This window comes from Geotrypetes seraphini, chromosome 9 (assembly GCF_902459505.1).
Source record: "Geotrypetes seraphini chromosome 9, aGeoSer1.1, whole genome shotgun sequence".
Classification (NCBI taxonomy): domain Eukaryota; kingdom Metazoa; phylum Chordata; class Amphibia; order Gymnophiona; family Dermophiidae; genus Geotrypetes; species Geotrypetes seraphini.
This window is the reverse complement of record NC_047092.1, coordinates 170,739,825-170,759,848: the sequence shown is the minus strand read 5'-3', so window position 1 is coordinate 170,759,848 and position 20,024 is coordinate 170,739,825. Positions and strand designations below refer to the sequence as shown.

The window sequence follows — 20,024 nt, the reverse complement described above, 5'->3', positions numbered from 1 at the left end:
CTATAAAAAAAAGATGGCATTATCTAAAGCACCTAGACCTGATGGACTTCCTGCCGAGTTCTAAAGTTTTCAACACCCTTATAACTCCAAAGATACTTTTGTATTATCAAGATTTAATATCTTATCCATCACTGGAGGCATTTCTAGATTCTATTATTGCTCTACCTAAACCCAAATGTGATCCTCAATTAGTACAAAACTACTGCCCAATCTCTCTGATGAATCTTGATCACAAAATATTTACAAAACTTTTGGTTTCACAACTTGAAAACGTTATATTATCCATTTATCCATTCAGATCAAGCTGGCTCTTTGAAGGGTAGATTTGGATCAGATAATACAAGATTATTCTGCCATTTAATTCACTCTGCCCGGTCAAAGACAAAAGTTTTACTGGCAGCTGCCATTGATGAAGAAAAAGCTTTTGACTATTTATAGAGTGGAATTATTTGTTTCATACTCTATATAATTTTGTTTCCCCGAACCATATATAGTTAATCAAACTATAGTTGCCAATGATGAATTATCAGACCTCCTTATTCTATATAGAGGTACTCGTCAGGGATGCCCCTTGTCTCCTTTATTGTTTAAGTTAGCTTTAGAACCCTTTTTAATTAAAATTAGGAAGTCTTCACAGATTCAAGGAATACGAATTAATGATAAAGAATTCAAATTATCTGCTTATGCAGATGATATCTTATAACAGTGTCTCACAAACTTTTCCGGCCAGCGGCACACTAAAACCAGTGCCCCAGCTGGAAGGCAACCAGAAGTCGACACTATGACATCACGCGCATGCATGACGTCATCACATCAGCATCTGCGCATGTGTGGAGGCCCGTCTGGCTGTGACCCTGCTGTTACAGGGATCCGGGAGGTGCGGGGAGCAGAGGAAAGATGCTGGTCAGGAGGAGAGTCAGCTATGCTGGCTGACTTCCTACAGGACATGCCTCTCGCCGCCAGAGGCACGTCCTGTAGGCAGGCAGCCGGCATGGACAACTCTCCTCCTTGCTAGTGTGTCATGGCACACCAGAAATCCCAGGAGGCACACTGGTGTGCCATGGCACACAGTTTGCGATACACTGTCTTATATCAATCCAACCCACAAAATTATCTAGCAGAACTTACCAATCTTTTTTTCTCATAGCTCTGTCCAGTTATGCCCACCCCCGCCCTAATCCCCCCCAGCTCCCCCCCCCCCCCCGCTGCCTGCTCTTCTCGGGCAGGAAGTTCATGCATATGCGAACCCTACGTGATGACATCACATGTCATTGTGTGTCAGCTGCGCATGCGCAGACTTCCTCCTTGCCCGACACAGCTTTTCAAAACCCAGACAAAGTGCTTGGTTTTGAAAATCCATCCAGACCCCCAGACATGTCCTCAAAAGGAGGTCATGTCTGGGGAAATCCGAACATCTAGTAACCCTAAGCAAGAAGATACCTTGAGCCAGTGGTGCTGTAAGGGGGGGTCCACCCTGGGTGCCATCTTGGTGGGGAGGGGGGGGACCAGCACCCATCCTCCTCTCCAGTCCCCATTCTTTCCTGAAACTCCTCCCCCCCCCCCCCCGCCGTGCACATGAGTCCCTTCCCTCATATCTTTTTAATTATCTTGGCACGAGCAGGATCACGAACTTGCTGCCCGTGTCTGTCAGCTCTCTCCCATGTCACTTCTGGGTCCTGCGCCTCAGAAGTGACATCAGATGGAGAACCGACATGATGCGGGCAGCAAGTTTGTGATGATGCTTGCACCTGGAAAATTAAAGAGATATGGGGGAAGGGGAGCACGCACAGCAAAGTGCTTAGGGTTCAATAGAGCCATTAACAACCAATACAATAAGGGCTCCTTTTACAAAGCCGCGTTAGCGGCTTTATCGCCCGGGACTTTTCATCACGTGCTAACCCCCGCGATAGCGATAGCCTGCTCAAGAGGAGGCGGTAGCGGCTAGCACGGCCGGCAGTTTAGCGCGTGTTAAACCGCTAATGTGGCTTCGTAAAAGGAGCCCTAAGTAACTGGCAAAGCTCTTTCAAGTACGGACTGTCTTCTTTGTGACTCTGTACAGCGCTGCGTACATCTGGTAGCGCTACAGAAATAATTAATAGTAGTAGTGGTACCTAAGCAATTTACCGCTGCTATATCTTATTGCTAACTATTATGCGGTGTATAATTTTTTTTAATAAATTAAATAAATAAATAACTAGGTAACTAAATTGGCCGAGCCCTTTTATGTTATGTATTACCACAAACCCAACCCCCAAAAAATAAGTTACTAAAAAAAAAAAAAGTATATAAATAAAACAGGGCATCATCCACCAATTAGGCTACCCAAATCCTGAGTCAGAAAGTTAATTCCCGGCCTCCAAAACAGCTGAGGCAAGCACTTCACCAACGACGCCCCACGCCCAGCCCCCAAGACGTGCAAAAGCCGAGCGTCGTGACGCGCCACCTCCTCCTCCCAACTTCCCGCCCCACCCTCCGGCCGCGAGCCGACGTCGGCGAGAAGTGACGGCGTGCGCGCCGGAAGCCGAGGAGGCGGCTGGGAAATATTTTCCTTCCCCCCCCCCCCCCCGTAGCTCCGCCCGCCGCCGGGTTGCCGCAGTGAAATTGGGCGCGTATGCGCAGTGACGTTCCTTTTTTTGTTGGAAGGTAAGGGCTGGCATGGCGCGTGGTTCTCTCGGCGATAACTTCCAAAACGCCCTTTAAAATAAATAAATAAATAAAAGCGGGTTGGAGGGGAGCGAAGGGCGGTGCCACCGCCGCATCACGGACACGGGCGGGGGACCGTTGAAGAGCTCGGCCCACCACCACGGACCTTTTGAGCAGGAGCGCGGGTGCGTGCTTGCGCTCTTTTTTTTTTTTTAAGCGGGGGAGTCGTCCGTCAGGGGGTGGGTATTTGGCGCTTTTTTTTTTTTTTTTTACCGTTGCCGGGTGGGGGGAGGGAGGGAAGGAAGGACCAGTCAGTGGAGGCCCTTGTATAAAAGAAGGGGGACGGGCGTCGGTTGCTTTATCGCAGCCTCGATGACGGGCGGAATCCTCGAGGGCCTCCGGCGGCTTCGTTCCTGGGTATGTCCGCGTCGTTGGTTAGGGGGGGAGCTGCAATCCACTTAGGCTTAGAGGGAGAGGGGGGGGTGGCCGAGTGCGTCTCTACGGGCGTCCAGCCATGCTGCGGCCACCGCCTAGCTCGTGCATTTCGCCCACCGTGCGACATGGAGGCCGCTGACCGTCTTTGGCTACGGCTTGGCGCTCTTCCTTCGTTACGGACTGTGGTAGTTTAGGCTCGGCTGGCTGTAATCAGGAACGAAGGCTGGCATGCTCAAGTTTTTCCTTGAATCCGTGATCCTGTACGCTCGTGGGGGGGGAGGAGGGGGTTGGTAGGCCCCGATTTGGAAGAGCCATGACTATGCAAGGATCGTGAATCGCGGTTTCCGTTTCCTGTATCAGGGCTCCGGGTGTTTTTTTTTCTCCCCCCCCCCTTTAGACACGTGTATAGGGCGTGGGCTTGGGAAGGGGGTTGTTTTTCCATGCTAGTTGTATTCGATGGGCCTACAAACGTATGCCTGCAGAGTAGTTTGCACTGTTGAAAAAGGCATCGGTATAGTGTGTACAAAATGCCGTCCCGACTTAAGTGTTGGCAGTAGCCTTTTTTTTTTTTTTTTTTTGTATGTTCAGTGATTTTGCGATAAAATCTACAGTAAACCTCTTTTTAAAATCTTGCAGTACCCCCCTCCCCCTGTAGAAATTTGCGACTATGGCCGATGAGGTTGACTTTACCACTGGAGATGCCGGGGCTTCCGCCACTTTCCCCATGCAGTGTTCTGCTCTGCGCAAGAACGGGTTTGTGGTACTGAAAGGACGTCCCTGCAAGATTGTTGAAATGTCAACCTCTAAAACTGGCAAGCACGGGCATGCCAAGGTAAATATAAAAATGTAGTTTCAAGTTGGCTTAACGTTGTTGCATTTAATGTGGCAGGCCTGAATATTTTGTTACAAGTGATCCAACAGTATTCATTTTTTAGCCATGTTTACATTTTCCAAGCTGCACTTTTCTTCCTCACTTTATAAATCATATTTTTCAGTTGGAGTATAACTTATGCCATCTTTATAAGTGCAGTTATTTTATGCTTACTATTTTCTATGCTTGGTGACAATCCTAGAACCAGAACTAGACACCAGTAAAATCTGCTGTAAGTAAAACTTTCAGCCCTATTATCATTTTCTTTGTTCTGCATACACTTAAATCTGGTTAATCTAGAATGAGCTAGAACTGTTGGTTTGAAAGGTCATGTGTTGTATCTAGTCTGTTTATAACTGATTAGATGTTACTTTTTAAGCTAATTTAGATGTTACTTTTTAAGCTAAGCTCTTTAATACTAACTTGATTTCGCATTGTGTTGTAAACAAAGTATTTTGTGCTATAAGGAGCAAAAGTGAAAATACAGGTCCAAATGGCTTTTTAAAAGCCAAGGAATTTTTTTCACTTACTGTATTTTCTCTATATATTCTCTATATATTCTCTATATTTTCTCTATATTTTCTCTTCCTTTTTCCCTAAATTTGGCACACACGGTACCATGTTTAGGCCATGACTTAGCTCCTAGACTTTTTCTAGCAATTATAACATACATACACTGATACAATAGTTTTAAGATATACTTCAGGTTTTTTTGTTTGTTTTTTTACTGTAGGCACATTAAAAGGTAATGCTGCTCTTTCAGTTCTAGTACACCCTCATATTTTTCATACAGTGTAAGGGAATATAGAGTCAATTCATCCTTAGTTTATGTGCTTCTGTGTGGTAGCAGATTGTCACTCTGAACGCTTTTCCTGTTGATAACAACAAATTGTACAGTGCTTTTAATTATCCACCACTGGCATTAAACCTGCATATTCAGTGCTGGGCCATATTTAGCCACTGGCACTGACATCCAGTTTTATTTTTGGCTGCACAAGGTACCACGCACAAGGACTGCTATCTACATGGCCTGATTTAACTAGTTATTGTACGTGATCAAATGCTGAATATTTGCACCTAACTATATATCCATTGAGTTGGTTTTGTGGCAGGTGCCAACTGCAAATATTCAGCAGAGAAGTCTTACTGAATATTCAGTTTGCTGCAAACAAGCTATTTAACCAATTGGTTGCATTTTCTGGCCAATGATATAGCTTTGAATATCAGCTGAATTATTTTTGGTTAAACAAACCATATGCCTTTAGTTTTTAATTGGCATTCCAATGCCTTTTTAGTAGTACTTAAAGGTAATTTATATTCAAATATGCTAGGCATTTCCATGACCCTAAAGGTCTTTGTCTAACAACTAGAATTGCTAATGGGTAGTAAACTAGGTCCCATTACATAAAATGTGTTTAATGGTATTAGTGTGCACTAATAGGGTAAAATTACTAATATGTGCTACACTAAGTTTGTACATGAAGCAGTGGATAGTTGTGATGTGCCCAAGGTCACAAAACAGTGGGATTGAATGCTGGCCTCCCTGGTTCTGGACACATGGCTTGAACTGTTCATGTTTCAAGTTTAAAAGGACTTGATATACTGCTATATGTTCTCTTGAACAAGTGAATTTGAATAGAATAGCTTAGTCTTTAAATACAATGACTCAGTCTGAACAAATTTACTTTTATAAGTTTAGAAACAAGTAGTTGAACAGGAGGTGGACCTAAGCTACTAAGGTTAAAGGATTAAAAGAGAGAAAGAAATTGAGGCAACTTTTGAGCACTTTGTATCCTGATTAATTTATTACAAATTAACCAGCCTTAACACTTATCTAGAATTTTTTCTTACTGGGAAAAACCTCTACAAAATACCAAATGTCTCATTTTGACACTTGTTTTAGTTAATTCTTTTGTGCATTACTTCAGATATCTTTGGATATAAAGCATATTCATTTTGCTAAATAGAAAAAATGTTTTCCTTGTTGAAATTTTAGGTGCACCTGGTTGGTATTGATATTTTCACTGGTAAGAAATATGAAGATATTTGCCCCTCCACTCATAACATGGATGTTCCAAATATTAAAAGGAATGACTACCAAGTGAGTAAGATGTTTGGGATTTTTTTTTTTTTTTTTTTGAGGGGAGGTTTTTGTTTTTTTGTTTTTTACAACATCCTATTGATTTAGTAGGGCAGAGTAGAGTATGTCAGTACAACAATTTGAATAAGTCAATTCAGCATAAATGGAGCACATAAGGGAGGGGTGACAGTTATACAGTACAAGAGGGAAGAAGCTTTGAGACAGCTTTTGGACATGATCTATTTTCATGCACTGCTTCCATTGAATGCAAATTGATATAGTGCATTTTTATTTGGGAAGGGCTGAGGTTGGATACCCCTGCTCTAAATGAAGTTCAAAATGACTTGGGCTAGCCAGGGATTAAGGAAGATGGGTAAAGACCACAAATGTAAATTCATGGTGCTTCAGACTTTGTTCCTTTTGAACCAGGGCTGTGGAATTGATACTCCAGATCTTTTACTCCTTTATTTTTACTGACTCCTACTATACATGGTAAATCTAAGAAATTTGATTAATTATAGAAACACAAACTATGTACAAAATTAGGATTAATGCCACAAAATATTTTGAAGTTTGAACAAAGACTCAAAATGTTGTCAAATATGCAATACACTATATTCAGTTAATAAGTTTTTCTAAATGTATAAGTAATTTAAGAGTAATAGGCAAAAATGAACAGTTTACATGGAAAGGCTAATATTCAAGGAAAAAAAATAAAACATAGATTACAAAGTAATCTTTATCTTCATGATAACTTGCAAAAATTTTATATTATATCCTGCTCCATTCCATAAATTAGGGAATCCAATAATACATAGGGGACATTCTTAATCTTTGAAGAATTTGTCCTTGGAATTGCCTCTGTCAATTTTCCTTCATGTATTCCCATCTGATCTAATTATTCTCAGAGCAGAGAACAACCTCTCAACTAACGAGTTAATGGTAAAGCAGTAACCACCAAAGCAACATCTCTTAATTTCACGATATAATAGAATGGTTTTTTTGCACTTTTTGATTGATCAAAAAGTTTGACTTAATACAAGTGAGAAATTTAGTTGAAATTTACTTAAATGTTTTGTGGATTTGGAATCCTTTTTGCAAGTTTAATTTAAAATTTGATATACTCTTTAGTTGTTTAAGCAGCATACAAAACTAGAATATAAAATATTAAAATCTATAGGGAGACATAACTAAGGTATAAACAATATCAAACGCTTATATACAAGAGGGAAAGAGGTGAGAAATACAATTTGTAATAGGATAGAAGAACAAAAAGGCCATCACAATAAGGGGGGGTTATGCTTTTCCTTCATTTATTATCTATCTCTAATGGGAGTTATAGATCATATGCATCCTTAAATAAGAATGTTTTTACATTTGTTTTAAACTTCTCAGTGTGAGTCTCTTCCTGTAGATACAGTGGGGAAGAGTTCCAAAGACAAGGGCAGTAACTGAGAAGATCTTTTTTTTCTTGTGGTGTCATAGAAAAGGTTACGTAGTGAGGCAATATTCAGAAGGTATTGATTGCTGGATCGGAGTGTTCTGGGTGAGCAGTAAGGAATGATTATCTAGAGATCCTGGGGAATGTAAAGTTTTCGTTTTAAATGTGAGCAATAAAATTTTATAAGTGATTCTATGGGTAATTGATAGCCAATGTGATTTTATTAGGAGGGGTGTGATGCGATCAAATTTTTTTTTTTTGCTTTTTATATTTTGATAGCTGTATTTTGTATTTGCAATCTCTTATTTCTTTTTAGGATATTCCTTGATACAATGAATTGCAATAGTCAAGTTGTGAGATCACCAGGAAGTGTAGTAGAATGTTAAGAAATGATGGTTCGAGAAGACTGGAGATTGCTGATCATTCTTAATTTGTAGAAACTTTTTTTTACCACTGAGCTTATCTGTGAAATGTTCGTTTGTCATCAACAATATCGCCAAGAATCTGCTGGAGAGTTGAATTAGCATGGATTTAAGACATAGGGGAGACTGGATGTTCATTTTTGCTCCGTGAGAAGATCTCTTGATTTGAATGGGTTTAAGAATAGCATATGGCTGGTTAGCCATTGGCTAATTTTTTCAAGCTTGTCGTTGATAGTCTGATCTTAAAGACCAAAAGGATATTCGAAAGGATGTATTAGTTGGATATCGTCTGCTGATCTTAAAGACCAAAAGGATATTCGAAAGGATGTATTAGTTGGATATCGTCTGCATAGGTATACACGGTGAAGCCTACAAAAGATGTGAAAATATTGAACAGTAGAGAATGGATCCTTGCAGTATATTGCAATTTTGTTTGAAACAGTCTGAAGATTGTCCAGTGTGTACTCTGGAGGTTAAGTTTGAGAGTGATGAAAACCAGTCTATTGTAGTCTCAGTCCTATGAAAGTTCTTTTTTTTTTTTTTTTTTTTTTTAATCTTTATTCATTTTCATATCTTACAACAAGTGTATAATATTTAATCAAAAATTTTTACAAATCACTTGACATTCTTACTTATAATCATTAAAGTATAAAAGAATCCCTCCCCACCCACCCCATCCGTTCTTTTGTTTATTAGAAATTGATGATTTACGGTGTCAAAGGCAGCTAAGAGATCTAGTGATACTAGTAGAACAGTTTTCCTTTGGTCTAAGAAATTAAGAATTGATGAGACTTATCAAAGAATGATCAGTTGAATATTTTCTAAATCCAGTTCGATTCGGGTGGAAGATGTTTGTTTGTTTTCTATGAAATCGGAAAGCTGATTAAATACTATTTTTTTCAGTGCGTTTTGCCAAGAAGGGGAGGTTAGATATTGGATGATAGTTGAAGAATTGTGATTTTTGATCAACAGATAAATTATTGCTAATTTCTAGTTGTCTGGTAGTATTCCTGACTGTTTTTGATCATTCTGTGGATGAATGTCAGAAGATGAAGAAGTAGTGTTTTAAGATTATTGGAATACAGTCGAGGGAGGATCTTTTTTGTATTTATGCTTTGTACATTTCCTTCTGATTTATCCAAATCAAGTTCATCCTTAGTGTAGAGCTGCCATGTCTTCAGCAGCCATAAGATCTTCCTCCTAACATTCCCTCAATCCGTTTATCCTAACTGCTGTCTTACAGAGCGCCTTTCCCTTAATTCAGTTTGTTTGCAGAATCCAGTGTATTTGTTCTAATTGTGCTTCATTTTACTGAAGCAGAAATGCCATCTGAAAAGAACCCTCCTTTTTGGGACAGGCTCCTTTTCAAATGAGGACTCTAGATATATTTTTGATCACTGTAGATGGGTGACGGCAACTCTTCAATTGTCACCTGAATCTGCCGACTTTCACATCACTTGAGGATTGGCCATGCTCATAAAGAGGTTTCAGGTCAAGCAAGCACCAAACCATTAAGTAGGTACTGCCCCAGTGTATGGTTTAATCAGTTGCCCCTTTTCTGTTTAATTTCTTCAAAATGGAATCAACGTTAGTAGTTCTGTGGTGAATTTGGAGCGTTTTAGAGCTGCTTGTATCTGCTTCAAAATCATCCTTTTGTTCTGCTTCAACTTCAGCTTGTTCCTCAGTTGAGAAGCTTACTCTTCTATTTCGAGCATTCCTATATCTCTGAAGTGTTCATTTTAGCTGTTCATTTTTATTGCATGCATTAAATGTACTTGGTATGTTTTTAAGCATGTCGATTTCCATAAACATAAGAATTGCCGCTTCTGGGTCAGACCAGTGGTCCATCGTGCCCAGCAGTCCGCTCACGTGGCGGCCCTTAGATCAGAGACCAGTGCCCTAACTGTGACTAGCCTTACCTGCATACGTTCTGGTTCATCAAGAAGTTGTTTAACTTTGTCTTGAATCCCTGGAGGGTGGTTTCCCCTATAACAACCTCCGGATCAGCGTTCCAGTTTTCTACCACTCTCTGGGTGGGTGAAGAAGAACTTCCTTTCGTTTGTACAAAATGTATCCCCTTTTAACTTTAGAGAGTGCCCTCTCGGTCTCTCTACCTTGGAGAGGGTGAACAACCTGTCTATCTACTAAGTATTCACTTCATTATCTTGAATGTTTCGATCATGTCCCCTCGTTTCAATGGAGAAAAGGCCTAGTTTCTCTAAATCTCTCACTGTACGGCAACTCCTCCAGCCCCTTAACCATTTTAATGGCTCTTCTCTGGACCCTTTTGAGTAGTGCTGGATGCAGTATTACAGGTGAGGGCATACCATGTCCCGGTACAGCAGCATGATAACCTTCTCGGATCTGTTTGTGATCCCCTTCTTAATCATTTCTAGCATTCTGTTCACCCTTTTTGCCGCCGCTGCACATTGTACGGACAGCTTCATTGACTTGTCAACCAGTACTCCCAAGTCTCTTTCCGGGGGGGGGGGGGTGTCTCCAAGTACTGCACCGGACATCCTGTATTCGTATGTAAGATTTTTGTTACCAACATGCATCACCTAACACTTATCCACATTAAACCTCATTTGCCATGTCGCGGCCCATTTTTCATGCATGTTGGTCACGTTGCAGGTCTTCACAATACTCCTGCGTTTTCACTACTCTGAATAACTTTGTATCGTCTGCAAATTTAATCACCTCACTCGTCGTACCAATTTCCAGGTCGTTTATAAATACAGTGGAACCTTGGTTTGCGAGTAACCCAGTTTGCGAGTGTTTTGCAAGACGAGCAAAACACTCCAGCAAACCTTAACTCGCAAAATGAGTACTGTCCCGCTAAACAAGCACCCTCCCCCCCTGCTTGAACCAGCATTGTACCCCTGCCCGCAAACGCCCTCCCTTCTCCTTGAGAACCACATCGCACCACCGTGCTGGAATCGGCATCCGCCCAACCCCAGCTTCTAAATGGACCATGAAGATTAGGACAGGTTCCTGTCAGTGCCCCTCCCCCCCAAAAAAGGCTTCTGGCTCTCGTTTTCTTATATATATAAAATTTCAACTCAAAAAAGCCTTTACAAACAGTTGGGCTTTCATCTGCAACATGGCAGAGGAACACCCGGGAGATAGAAGGCCGCGAAGCAGCCTGTGTAGATTGCTGCTGACGCTGTTATAAGGTATTCCTGTCTCGCAGTCCGGATGGGAGGGAGAGATGGGTCAGCGGGGGGGATAGAAAGATACTACATGGAGGGAAGGGAGGGATAGAAGCTGCAAGGGTTCTGCTGCACAGGGGTATGGGAGGGAGGGAGATACTGCACAAGGGGATGGATGAGAGGGGAGGGAAGATGCACATGTGGAGGGGAGAGAGGAAATAGGAAGAATTGGGGTGGAGGAGAGGAAGGGAAAGATGATCATTACATAAAAAAAATAAGACTTACCCAAAAATAAGACCTAGTGCCTTTTTTGGGCCCCAAATAAATATGGCAGTGTCTTATTTGGGGGGGAAACACGGTGGCTGCAGAGTTAATCAGCATCTGTAATGCCCTCATTTTCACTTTTGCAGCTCCCAAATGAGTTACAATAATCTACTCTGCTCAAGATCAATGCCTGCTCCACACTTCGAAAATATTTGCCAACATAGGCTTCAATCTAGACAACATCTTTAACTGCATATATACCACCTGTATTGTTGGCAGATACTTGCTACCACACTGAGCCTACTGCTGAACCACAGATTTGAGGGGGGGGGGTTGGAAAGAGCACTCTTAAGAGCATCATGTACTAAACAGTGGTCTGTTTTTTGTGTTTTTTGTATATTTATAGCTTATTGATATTAATGAGAGATACATGTCCCTTCTGACTGAAAATGGTGAAGTTCGTGATGATCTCAAACTGCCAGAAGGTGAACTGGGGAAGGAAATAGAATTAAAACATGATGCTGGTGATGAGATGCTGGTAAGTTAAATATGTTGGTAGGACAAGCATGGTAGTGATAGAATTACAGCCTTGGTCATCTATAGGCAACAGTTGAGTAAATGTTTACTTTGAACATGGATCACGTTATGGTGTATACCATAATTTCCCAACTCAGACCTAGAGTAACCCCTTGTCAGTTAAATTTTCAGGATATCCACAATGAATAGTGAGTTATTTATGTAATTGCCTCTATTGTATGCTTTTTCGTGTGTGTTGATGTAGATACCTTGACTAACAAGGTGGTACTCCAAGTCTGACTTGAAAAAAGCACTGGTATATAAGACCCAGTGGAAGGAGCGTCGTAAAAAAAAATATAAGACAGATCAAATTGGCAGAAAGAGTGCACTTTTGTTCTGTAGTGTAATATCAATCAGGATAACTTGCAGGAAACAAAACAGTTGAAATTTCTTTGGTAGAAATTCATGTGATGGCATATTCCCATTGCTACTCTTCAACTATTAGAATAAAGAAATTTAAAAATATTAGAAAAGCTTATAAAATTGGAAATGGCAATGTTAATCTCAGTGTTTGGGTAAATGTCTTACCTCATCAGGACATGCTAAGGCATTGTTCTTCATGCAAGGCTGATGGGCTACTAGTAGACCCTCATTGATCTTAGTGTGGCTCCATGACTTTCTGCAGAAAATAATCTCTTCCACCTTTTACTCGCTTGTCACTAGGATTAATCTAAACATAATGCTCAGAATAGTGACTTTTTATGCTCTCCCTGCTGGCCAGTTGGCTGAGCTGGCAGGAAGTCCAGATATATATATATATATATATATATATATATATATATATATATATATATATATATATATATATATATATATATATATATATATATATATATAATCTGTGCCTAGCAATTGCTCTTCTGAGCAGGTGACAGGCACAGTTCTTCCGCCTTTTACTCCGCTAGAATAATGCACATATCATTTGCATGCTATTTGTGAGCATCAGTTGGGGGAAAAATTGCTCTCGCCATCATAACCTTTACTGAGGCATTGGAGCCTGGGAGACTTGGTTGGACCTAAATCACATTTCTCCTTTCAAGTTCTTGGTATTGCCAATGAATGGTTAGCAAAGCCAGTGGACAGGTGGTCTGAAGATCCAAAATTCATACTGCTGAGCAGTTTGTCAACACAGTGAAGGTGGTTAACCACATGGCCAAGTGAGATATTAAGCTGATAACTGGCATCAACACAGGCCAAGTGTGGTGTGAGGCCTTGTTGCAAGGAGTTGATTAACATTGCAGGCTTTATCTCAAGAAGATAGTGAATACTTGTAAGAAATTTGCTCCATTAATCAAAAATAGCAAATTTTAAGAAACGGAGCTTTATGAAATGAGTGGCTTTGAGTGATCCCAGGATGGGCTTTAAAACACTTCTTTAAAATTCATGGGAAAAACTTTCAATTTGCAGTTTTTCCAACTGGATTTTTCTGGACAACCCTATGGTGAAGAACTTTTTGTGCACGAAAGAGCAGGACTTGGGGTTTAATAGTATGTTATCTTAAGGTGGCTGTACAAGTTGAAAAGATGACAGCGAAAGCTAGAAGTATGCTAGGGTGCATAGGGAGAGACACTGTCTGAATTCAAGAAAGCATGGGACAGGCACAGGAGATCTCTTAGGAAGAGGAGATGCTAGATGGGCAGACTGGATGGGCTGTTGGCCTTTATCTACTGTCATGTTTCTGTATCCCTTGAAAAAATGTCATCCATTTCTCAGATGATCAAGTGGGAACTCTGGACCACTTGACATAGAATGACCCCTGTAGTACTAGTATGCAATTGTAAATTGCTTTGGCTGTACCAAAGTGTCATATCAAGAACCAAACAGCATAAGTAGATCTTCTGCTTCTCTATAATAAGGAATGGGTCCTGCTTGGTGTTCATGAACTAGATGTGATGCTAGCTTCATAGGACCCCCCCCCCTTTTTTTTTTTTTTTTTTACTCCAAACAGCTTGGTACATTTTATTTTTTAATGCCTGTTTAAAACTTGACCTTGGTAGATGCTGGAAATAACCTTTATGGTCTGTTGGTAGTACTATGCTTTATTTGGAACATTCTGTCCATTGATCAGTAAGAATGTTGTCATGCAGCTCCATAGCCTTAAATGCAAACCAAGGTTTCCAACTCATAGTTTTCACTTCACACCTAAGCCCATTTTACACAAAATAAGTATAAACATCTTGCTTTCACAGTTGTATGGGGTAGAGAATATTGTCCTGCTTCACTCATGTTTTTCTGCCAGTGCTTTAGTCAAGGAGGCAGGGGAGGCAAATCCAAGTTTTCTTTTGATCTGAGATGCTGGAAATGCTTTTTGTACCTGCAACTCAAGAATAAAATGTGGTTTGAACAGGCTGTGAAAACAGCAGTTTCTCAAAGTTCTTGAACTTCACTGCAGTCAGATTTTCAGGAATATTGTCCATAGTTGGTCATGTTTTCAAGATGCACATTTTTGGAAGCCTTGAAGTACAAATTAGGCTACGGGGAAAGGGTCCCCCCCTCCCCTGTGTTTTTACAGTTGCTTAAAGGACAGAATTGCTAGGGAGCAAGCTCAGTTGAAGTAGCTCTTGTGTAGATAAATACGACTGGTACAGGTCTTTACTGATGACTCCAAAGCCAATCAAGGTGTTTAGTTATTTACAGAATGAATACTTTTTGTAAAAAAAAATTAAATCACAGTGCATTACTAGTTGCAGTTTTAGGAGGAATTTGGGAGGTCCTGGACTAGTGCTCCTATCCACTTAAAAATGTGCTACTTATATTCCTTAATGATTGTTCAAGTTCTTTACCCTTTGTCCAGGGACATCCAATGAGGTGACTCTTGTGTGAGGCTGACTAGCTATCCCAGTCCAACTGGTACCACAGTTCTCCAAATCTGTAAATAGTGGTTCTAAGGCACAGTTTAAAAATAAGCCCCTGAAATCAAGTGTGCCAGATCCACTTTGTTGCAATGGGAGACATTGGCCAGCTAAGTTGGAAAGTATACATTTTCAGAAAAAATAAGGCATGTCTGAATTGGTTTTAGTCTGTATGTAGGTATGGACGTGGCTTGATCCTTCTTTGGCTAAGTCTTTAGACCGGTGTCTCTCAAACTTTCTCGAGCCGGGGCACACTAAAGGTAGTGGCCAAGGCTTGAGGCACCCAGAAGTGCACGGATGTCGCTGTGATGACATCGCGCATATGCATGACATCACATTGACTTCCGCACATGTGCAGAGGCCCTCCATATGGGCCCTGAGACGCCAGTAGGGGGTGCCAGCAGGAAAGGACTATAGAGGAGGAGAGGCACTGGCGCCAGCTGATTGCCTACAGCAGTGTTTCTCAACTACTTCAAGCTAAGTACCCCCTAAGTCTAACAAATATCAACTGAGTACCCCAACCACAGACCTCCCTAGGCCCACCCAAGCTCTGCCCCAGATCCCATACCCTTAACTAATTGTAATGCAATTTTTTCCATTCATTTTCATATGCACATCAGATATAAATTCTCAAAACTGACACATTTCATTCACTATATTGAAAATAAAATCATTTTACCTACCAGCGATCTTCTGCAGGCTGCTATAATTAGCTTTAAAGGTGAGACCGGGAGGCCAGGGGGAAAGCCAGAGGACGCTAGAAAGAACGGGGAAACATGCAGGCCTTGGCGAATCGGGCAACACTGGCATTGTACCGCATAGAGAAGTCAGCTGGCAGGCGCCTCACTTCCTGCTCAGTATGCCGAGGCATGGTTTGAGAGATACTGCTTTAGACCATCTAAAATAATAATACTCTTAGCGCACCTGCGTACTTCAATTTTTGTGGCTCCGTGCATCCATCATTCTGTGGTCGGCAGAGAAATGTTGCAGTGTGTGGCGCGTGTGCAGCGCGTGCGCACATTGGGAGCAGACATCGGGGAGAGAAGGAGGCGGCGGCGACCAAGCTACGGAGCTAGGGGAGGGAAGGCCACAACTACTGCCGCTCTGTGGTCACACAGCCTTCTCTGCCTCCACTCTCCCCTCTGGGTGAATTTCCGGGTCGAGGATGAGGATTTGTTGGAGGCTGGTGGCGCTACCACAGAGGGAGTGGGATGGGCTGGGGGGCGCAGGCAGAGAACGGGAGAGAGGGAAGGAAAGAGACAAGACAGTGGCCAAGGAGAGAGAGAGAAAGAGATAGAAAGAGACAGCGGCCAAGGAGAGAGAGAGAAAGAGATAGAAAGACAGACAGCGGCCAAAGAGAGAGAGAGAAAGACACACAGGCAGCAGCCAAGGAGAGAGAGAAAAAGACAAACATACACAGACAACAGCCAAGGAGAGAAAGAGATAGAGAGACAGACAGCAGCCAATGAGAGAGAGAGAGAGAGAGACAGACACACAGCGGCCAATGAGAGAAAGAGGAAAAAAAAGGCACAAACAGCGGCCAAGGAGAAATAGAGAGAGAGAGATAGAAACATACACAAACAGCAGCCAAGGAGAGAAAGAGATAGAAAGACAGACACATAGACAATGGCCAAGGAGATAGACAGCAGCCAATGAGAGAGAAAGAGACAAAGGCACATATACAATGGCCAAGGAGAAAGAGATAGAAACATACACAGAGCAGCCAAGGAGAGAGAGAAAGAAAGAAACAGAAAGACAGACACACAGCTGCCAACGAGAAAGAGACAGAAAGACAGATACACACAGACAGCAGCCAAGGAGAGAGAGAGAGACAGAAGGACAGACAGACAGCGGCCAAGGAGAGAGAGAGAGAGAGACAGAAAGACACAGACAATGGTCAAGGAGAGAAACAGAAAGAAAAATAGACAGCCGCCAAAGAGAGAGAGAGAGACAAAGAAAGACAGACAGACACATCTATTCTAGCACCTGTTAATGTAACGGGCTTAAAGACTAGTAGAGACTATAAATCTGCATAGCTGAAATAATGCAAAGTAGACATGGCCCACTTTGCTCCGAAGGGCTCAACTGACTAACTGACATGAATTTGCAAACTAGGTCTAATTATAGATAAGTTGGCATTTGAGCTTGTCAACACTGCTGTGATTGAATGATTTAATATTATGGAAAATATAAATTTTCATAAGTAACAGCCAATGGAGATTACATAACATGTGTTTGTGTTTTCCAGATTTCAGTCCTGTGTGCAATGCATGAAGAATGTGCTGTAGCCATCAAGGCCATGACCAAATAAGCAGGGATCACCAAGCTCGAGCTGACTGCTCAGGTCCAAACAAACCATAGATCTAAAATTTGGTTCTGATTGTCACCAAAGCTATGGCCTTTGCAAACAACCTCATTTCTTTTTGAATGGTGTCAAAATTGTGCTGGATTCTGGATTAATCTTACAAGTTAACTGGCAAGTTTCAAAATCACTGAGGTTCTGAATTCTTTTTAGTAGTCTTACTCATGACATTCCTTTAGTTTGTGGGTCCAAGAAACCCTATCTTTAGTCAGGTTTTTTTTTTTTTTTTTGGTTTGTGTTTTTTTTTTTTTTTTTTTTTTTGCTTGAGCGTATCTGTTTATATTATGGACAGATGAGATCAGGCTTTTAGTTAACTTAGTAAACTGCACCAGAAGTTTAAAATGGTTTTACTTAAAGTACCATATTAAGATGTTTTGAATTACACACAATCTGATATGCTATTAACTTATAGAGCCAATTTAAATGATATACCAAGCAAAATTCTTGGACTGAAACTCAAGTGACTTTAACATGCCAGTTGGTTTGCTCCCTTCCTCCCCCTCCCCATAAATTTTGGCCATGTGCAGCTCACTGTTACCTCTTTCACTATGCCAGTTTGACATAAGCTTTTATTAAGCAACATCAAAAGCCTGCCTGTGTGTTATACAGACACTGTCATGGGTTGGTGCTGCATAGATTTAAAAAAAGGGCACAGAAGGGGGAGTTCGCTACAGATTTTCACTCGAGGCCTTTGTTATCAGACAAAAAATAATAAAAATAGAAAAATACAGTTCGGTTGCTTTTTCTTTTTTGTATTTATCTTAAAATATTAAAAGGAGTAAAGAACTTCCCAGGAATTTATTTGCGGTGCTTCCGGTGTTTTTTTGAATTGCAGATATTTGGTTTCTAATTTTGGTTATGACTTCTGGACACTTTTAGAAACAGAATGTAACAATTTGGGGGAGGGGGTGTATTGTGTGTTTTGTTCTTAAAGTGTCATCGTTGAGGTTATTGCAAGTTCATTTAAGTTTCAAATATAGACTTGGAGACATCAAGATGTAAGATTAACTTATGATTTTCTTGTAGATTTGTCAGTTACATTACTATGTAAGAGCCATTGGTTTAAGAACTGTAGCATATGTTTTAAAAGTTAATTTCTGGGGAGGGGGAAGAGACTGGATGACTTGGATTGGCAGTCTTAACTGTTAGGCAGCCAGTTCAAATTGGTTATGACCAAAGTTACTGAAGTTACTGCTATCTGAAAAGGGTTCAGTGGCCTTTAGAAATGAGTTGCTGGGCTGTTGGTTCCTACTGGATGAGTATGCACAGGACTGAAAAACACTCACTTGAGTGCAAATTGGACAGGCTCTAAAGACAGTAGGTATAAACATAGGTCAATTCAGTTACCTCTGTCTTCAGGGTATGGTGTAGACACATTGGTAGTGCAATGGGGGAGGAGGAACTTTGCACTGCCACTGTATGCAGTACCTGTTATGTGGATTAATAAAACGACTTCAGTGCTGTTAAATCGGCACACTAACATGCACTAAATTCACTTATGAAAATACATTTCCTCATTTTACTATTGATGAAACAAGTCAGAAAACTGGTCCACTAACATGCCTTTGTGCATCTCGGAATTAAAAGTTGACAGGAAAGTAATTTTTGTAATTGCAGAACTAAGAACAATTGCACATAATTTTCAGAAAATTACTTGTATCTTTTTAGAGCCTATAAATCTGTCTTCTGAATGTTAATTATGGGCAGCAATATTTTTTGTGTAATTTTTTTTTGCAGAACTTAGTGTTTTCTTAGCACATCCATAGTTGAAAATTACTGTAACCTCTGAAATAACACTTGCATAGTATTACCCATAGGATTATGTGAATGAGCACATCTGCAATTTCACATCTTTACTCTGAAAACAGCAATATGAGCATATTGTAGAATTCATATTTGGCAACAAACACTGGTCACTGAATAGATAACAGCTAAGAACGCTATATCCATTGTCAGACTTTATAACAGCATGGTTTTGTTCGTGCTGTGAAGTTCATATACAAACTAATTTGCTCTTATGCAATAAATCTACTTATTAAAACTAAATACCATCCCACTGCTAGTAGTCTGAGTCTGTTGCAAGACTTGCATTGTTTCTCTAGTATACCTTTTTATTTGCTTTATGCATGAACTGAACTTTTAAAGCACAGTGAACCCAACTTATCTTCAACATTACTTCTGTAATACCTTTTGTCTGTTTATAGGTACTTTTTTACCTGTTTAATCATGCAGTTTGTAATGAGTACCAACAGAAGGTAGGCCAAGTTTATATACAGTATAATGATAGTGTTCTAATCCAGTGTTTCTCAACTAGGTCCTGGAGTACCCCCTTGCCAGTCAGGTTTTCAGGATATCCACAATGAATATGCATAAAAGAAATTTGCATATCATGGAGGCAGTGTATGCAAATCAAGTTTATGCAGATTCAATGTGGATATCCTGAAAACCTGACTGGCAAGGGGGTACTCGGGACCGAGTTGAGAAACACTGTTCTAATCCATGAAAACATTGGAAATGCAGAGAAGTTCTTATGTGAAAAGTAGTGTAGCTTTTTAATTTGATGGAAGGGAAACTTGAAAAATGTCCCTCTGTTTAAAGTTATCCCAGTTCCTGTAGAAGTGTTTTTACATAACTAAGACTGTAGCCATGTTGGTCCAAGGAAAAGCTCTAAAAGATTTAGGTGAAGAGGAGGACCAACATGACTACACATGATACATTGCACGGATGCTATTGTTCAAAGGGATCAAAACCTAGAGCAGATATCGGTGTGAATGTATATTTAAAAGGCACAATTAAGAGTTTGCTAAAATTTGAAATGCTGATATTAACATTTTAAGTTGAAAGAATTTCTGCCTTATTCGCTCAGTATTTTGTGAAGCTACACATACAACTGGACTTTAATAAAAAGAATGTATGTGTGTCTTGA

The 20,024-nt window shown here is 40.7% G+C and overlaps 1 protein-coding gene across 3 annotated transcripts; it reads left to right on the top strand.

The window, feature by feature from the left end:
• Positions 1-2,506: 2,506 nt before the first annotated feature.
• EIF5A2 (eukaryotic translation initiation factor 5A2) lies at positions 2,507-20,024 on the top strand. 3 transcript variants are annotated; one of them, XM_033958237.1, is made up of 5 exons: positions 2,507-2,643; positions 3,715-3,910; positions 5,946-6,050; positions 11,715-11,846; positions 16,985-20,024. In XM_033958237.1, the coding sequence occupies exons 2-5, from the start codon at positions 3,746-3,748 to the stop codon at positions 17,045-17,047; spliced, it is 465 nt and encodes a 154-aa protein (XP_033814128.1). In that variant the 5' UTR covers positions 2,507-2,643; positions 3,715-3,745; the 3' UTR covers positions 17,048-20,024. The 3 variants fall into 3 exon arrangements, with proteins under 3 accessions (XP_033814128.1, XP_033814129.1, XP_033814130.1); XM_033958238.1 differs by lacking the exon at positions 2,507-2,643 and adding an exon at positions 2,693-2,828; XM_033958239.1 differs by lacking the exon at positions 2,507-2,643 and adding an exon at positions 2,951-3,060.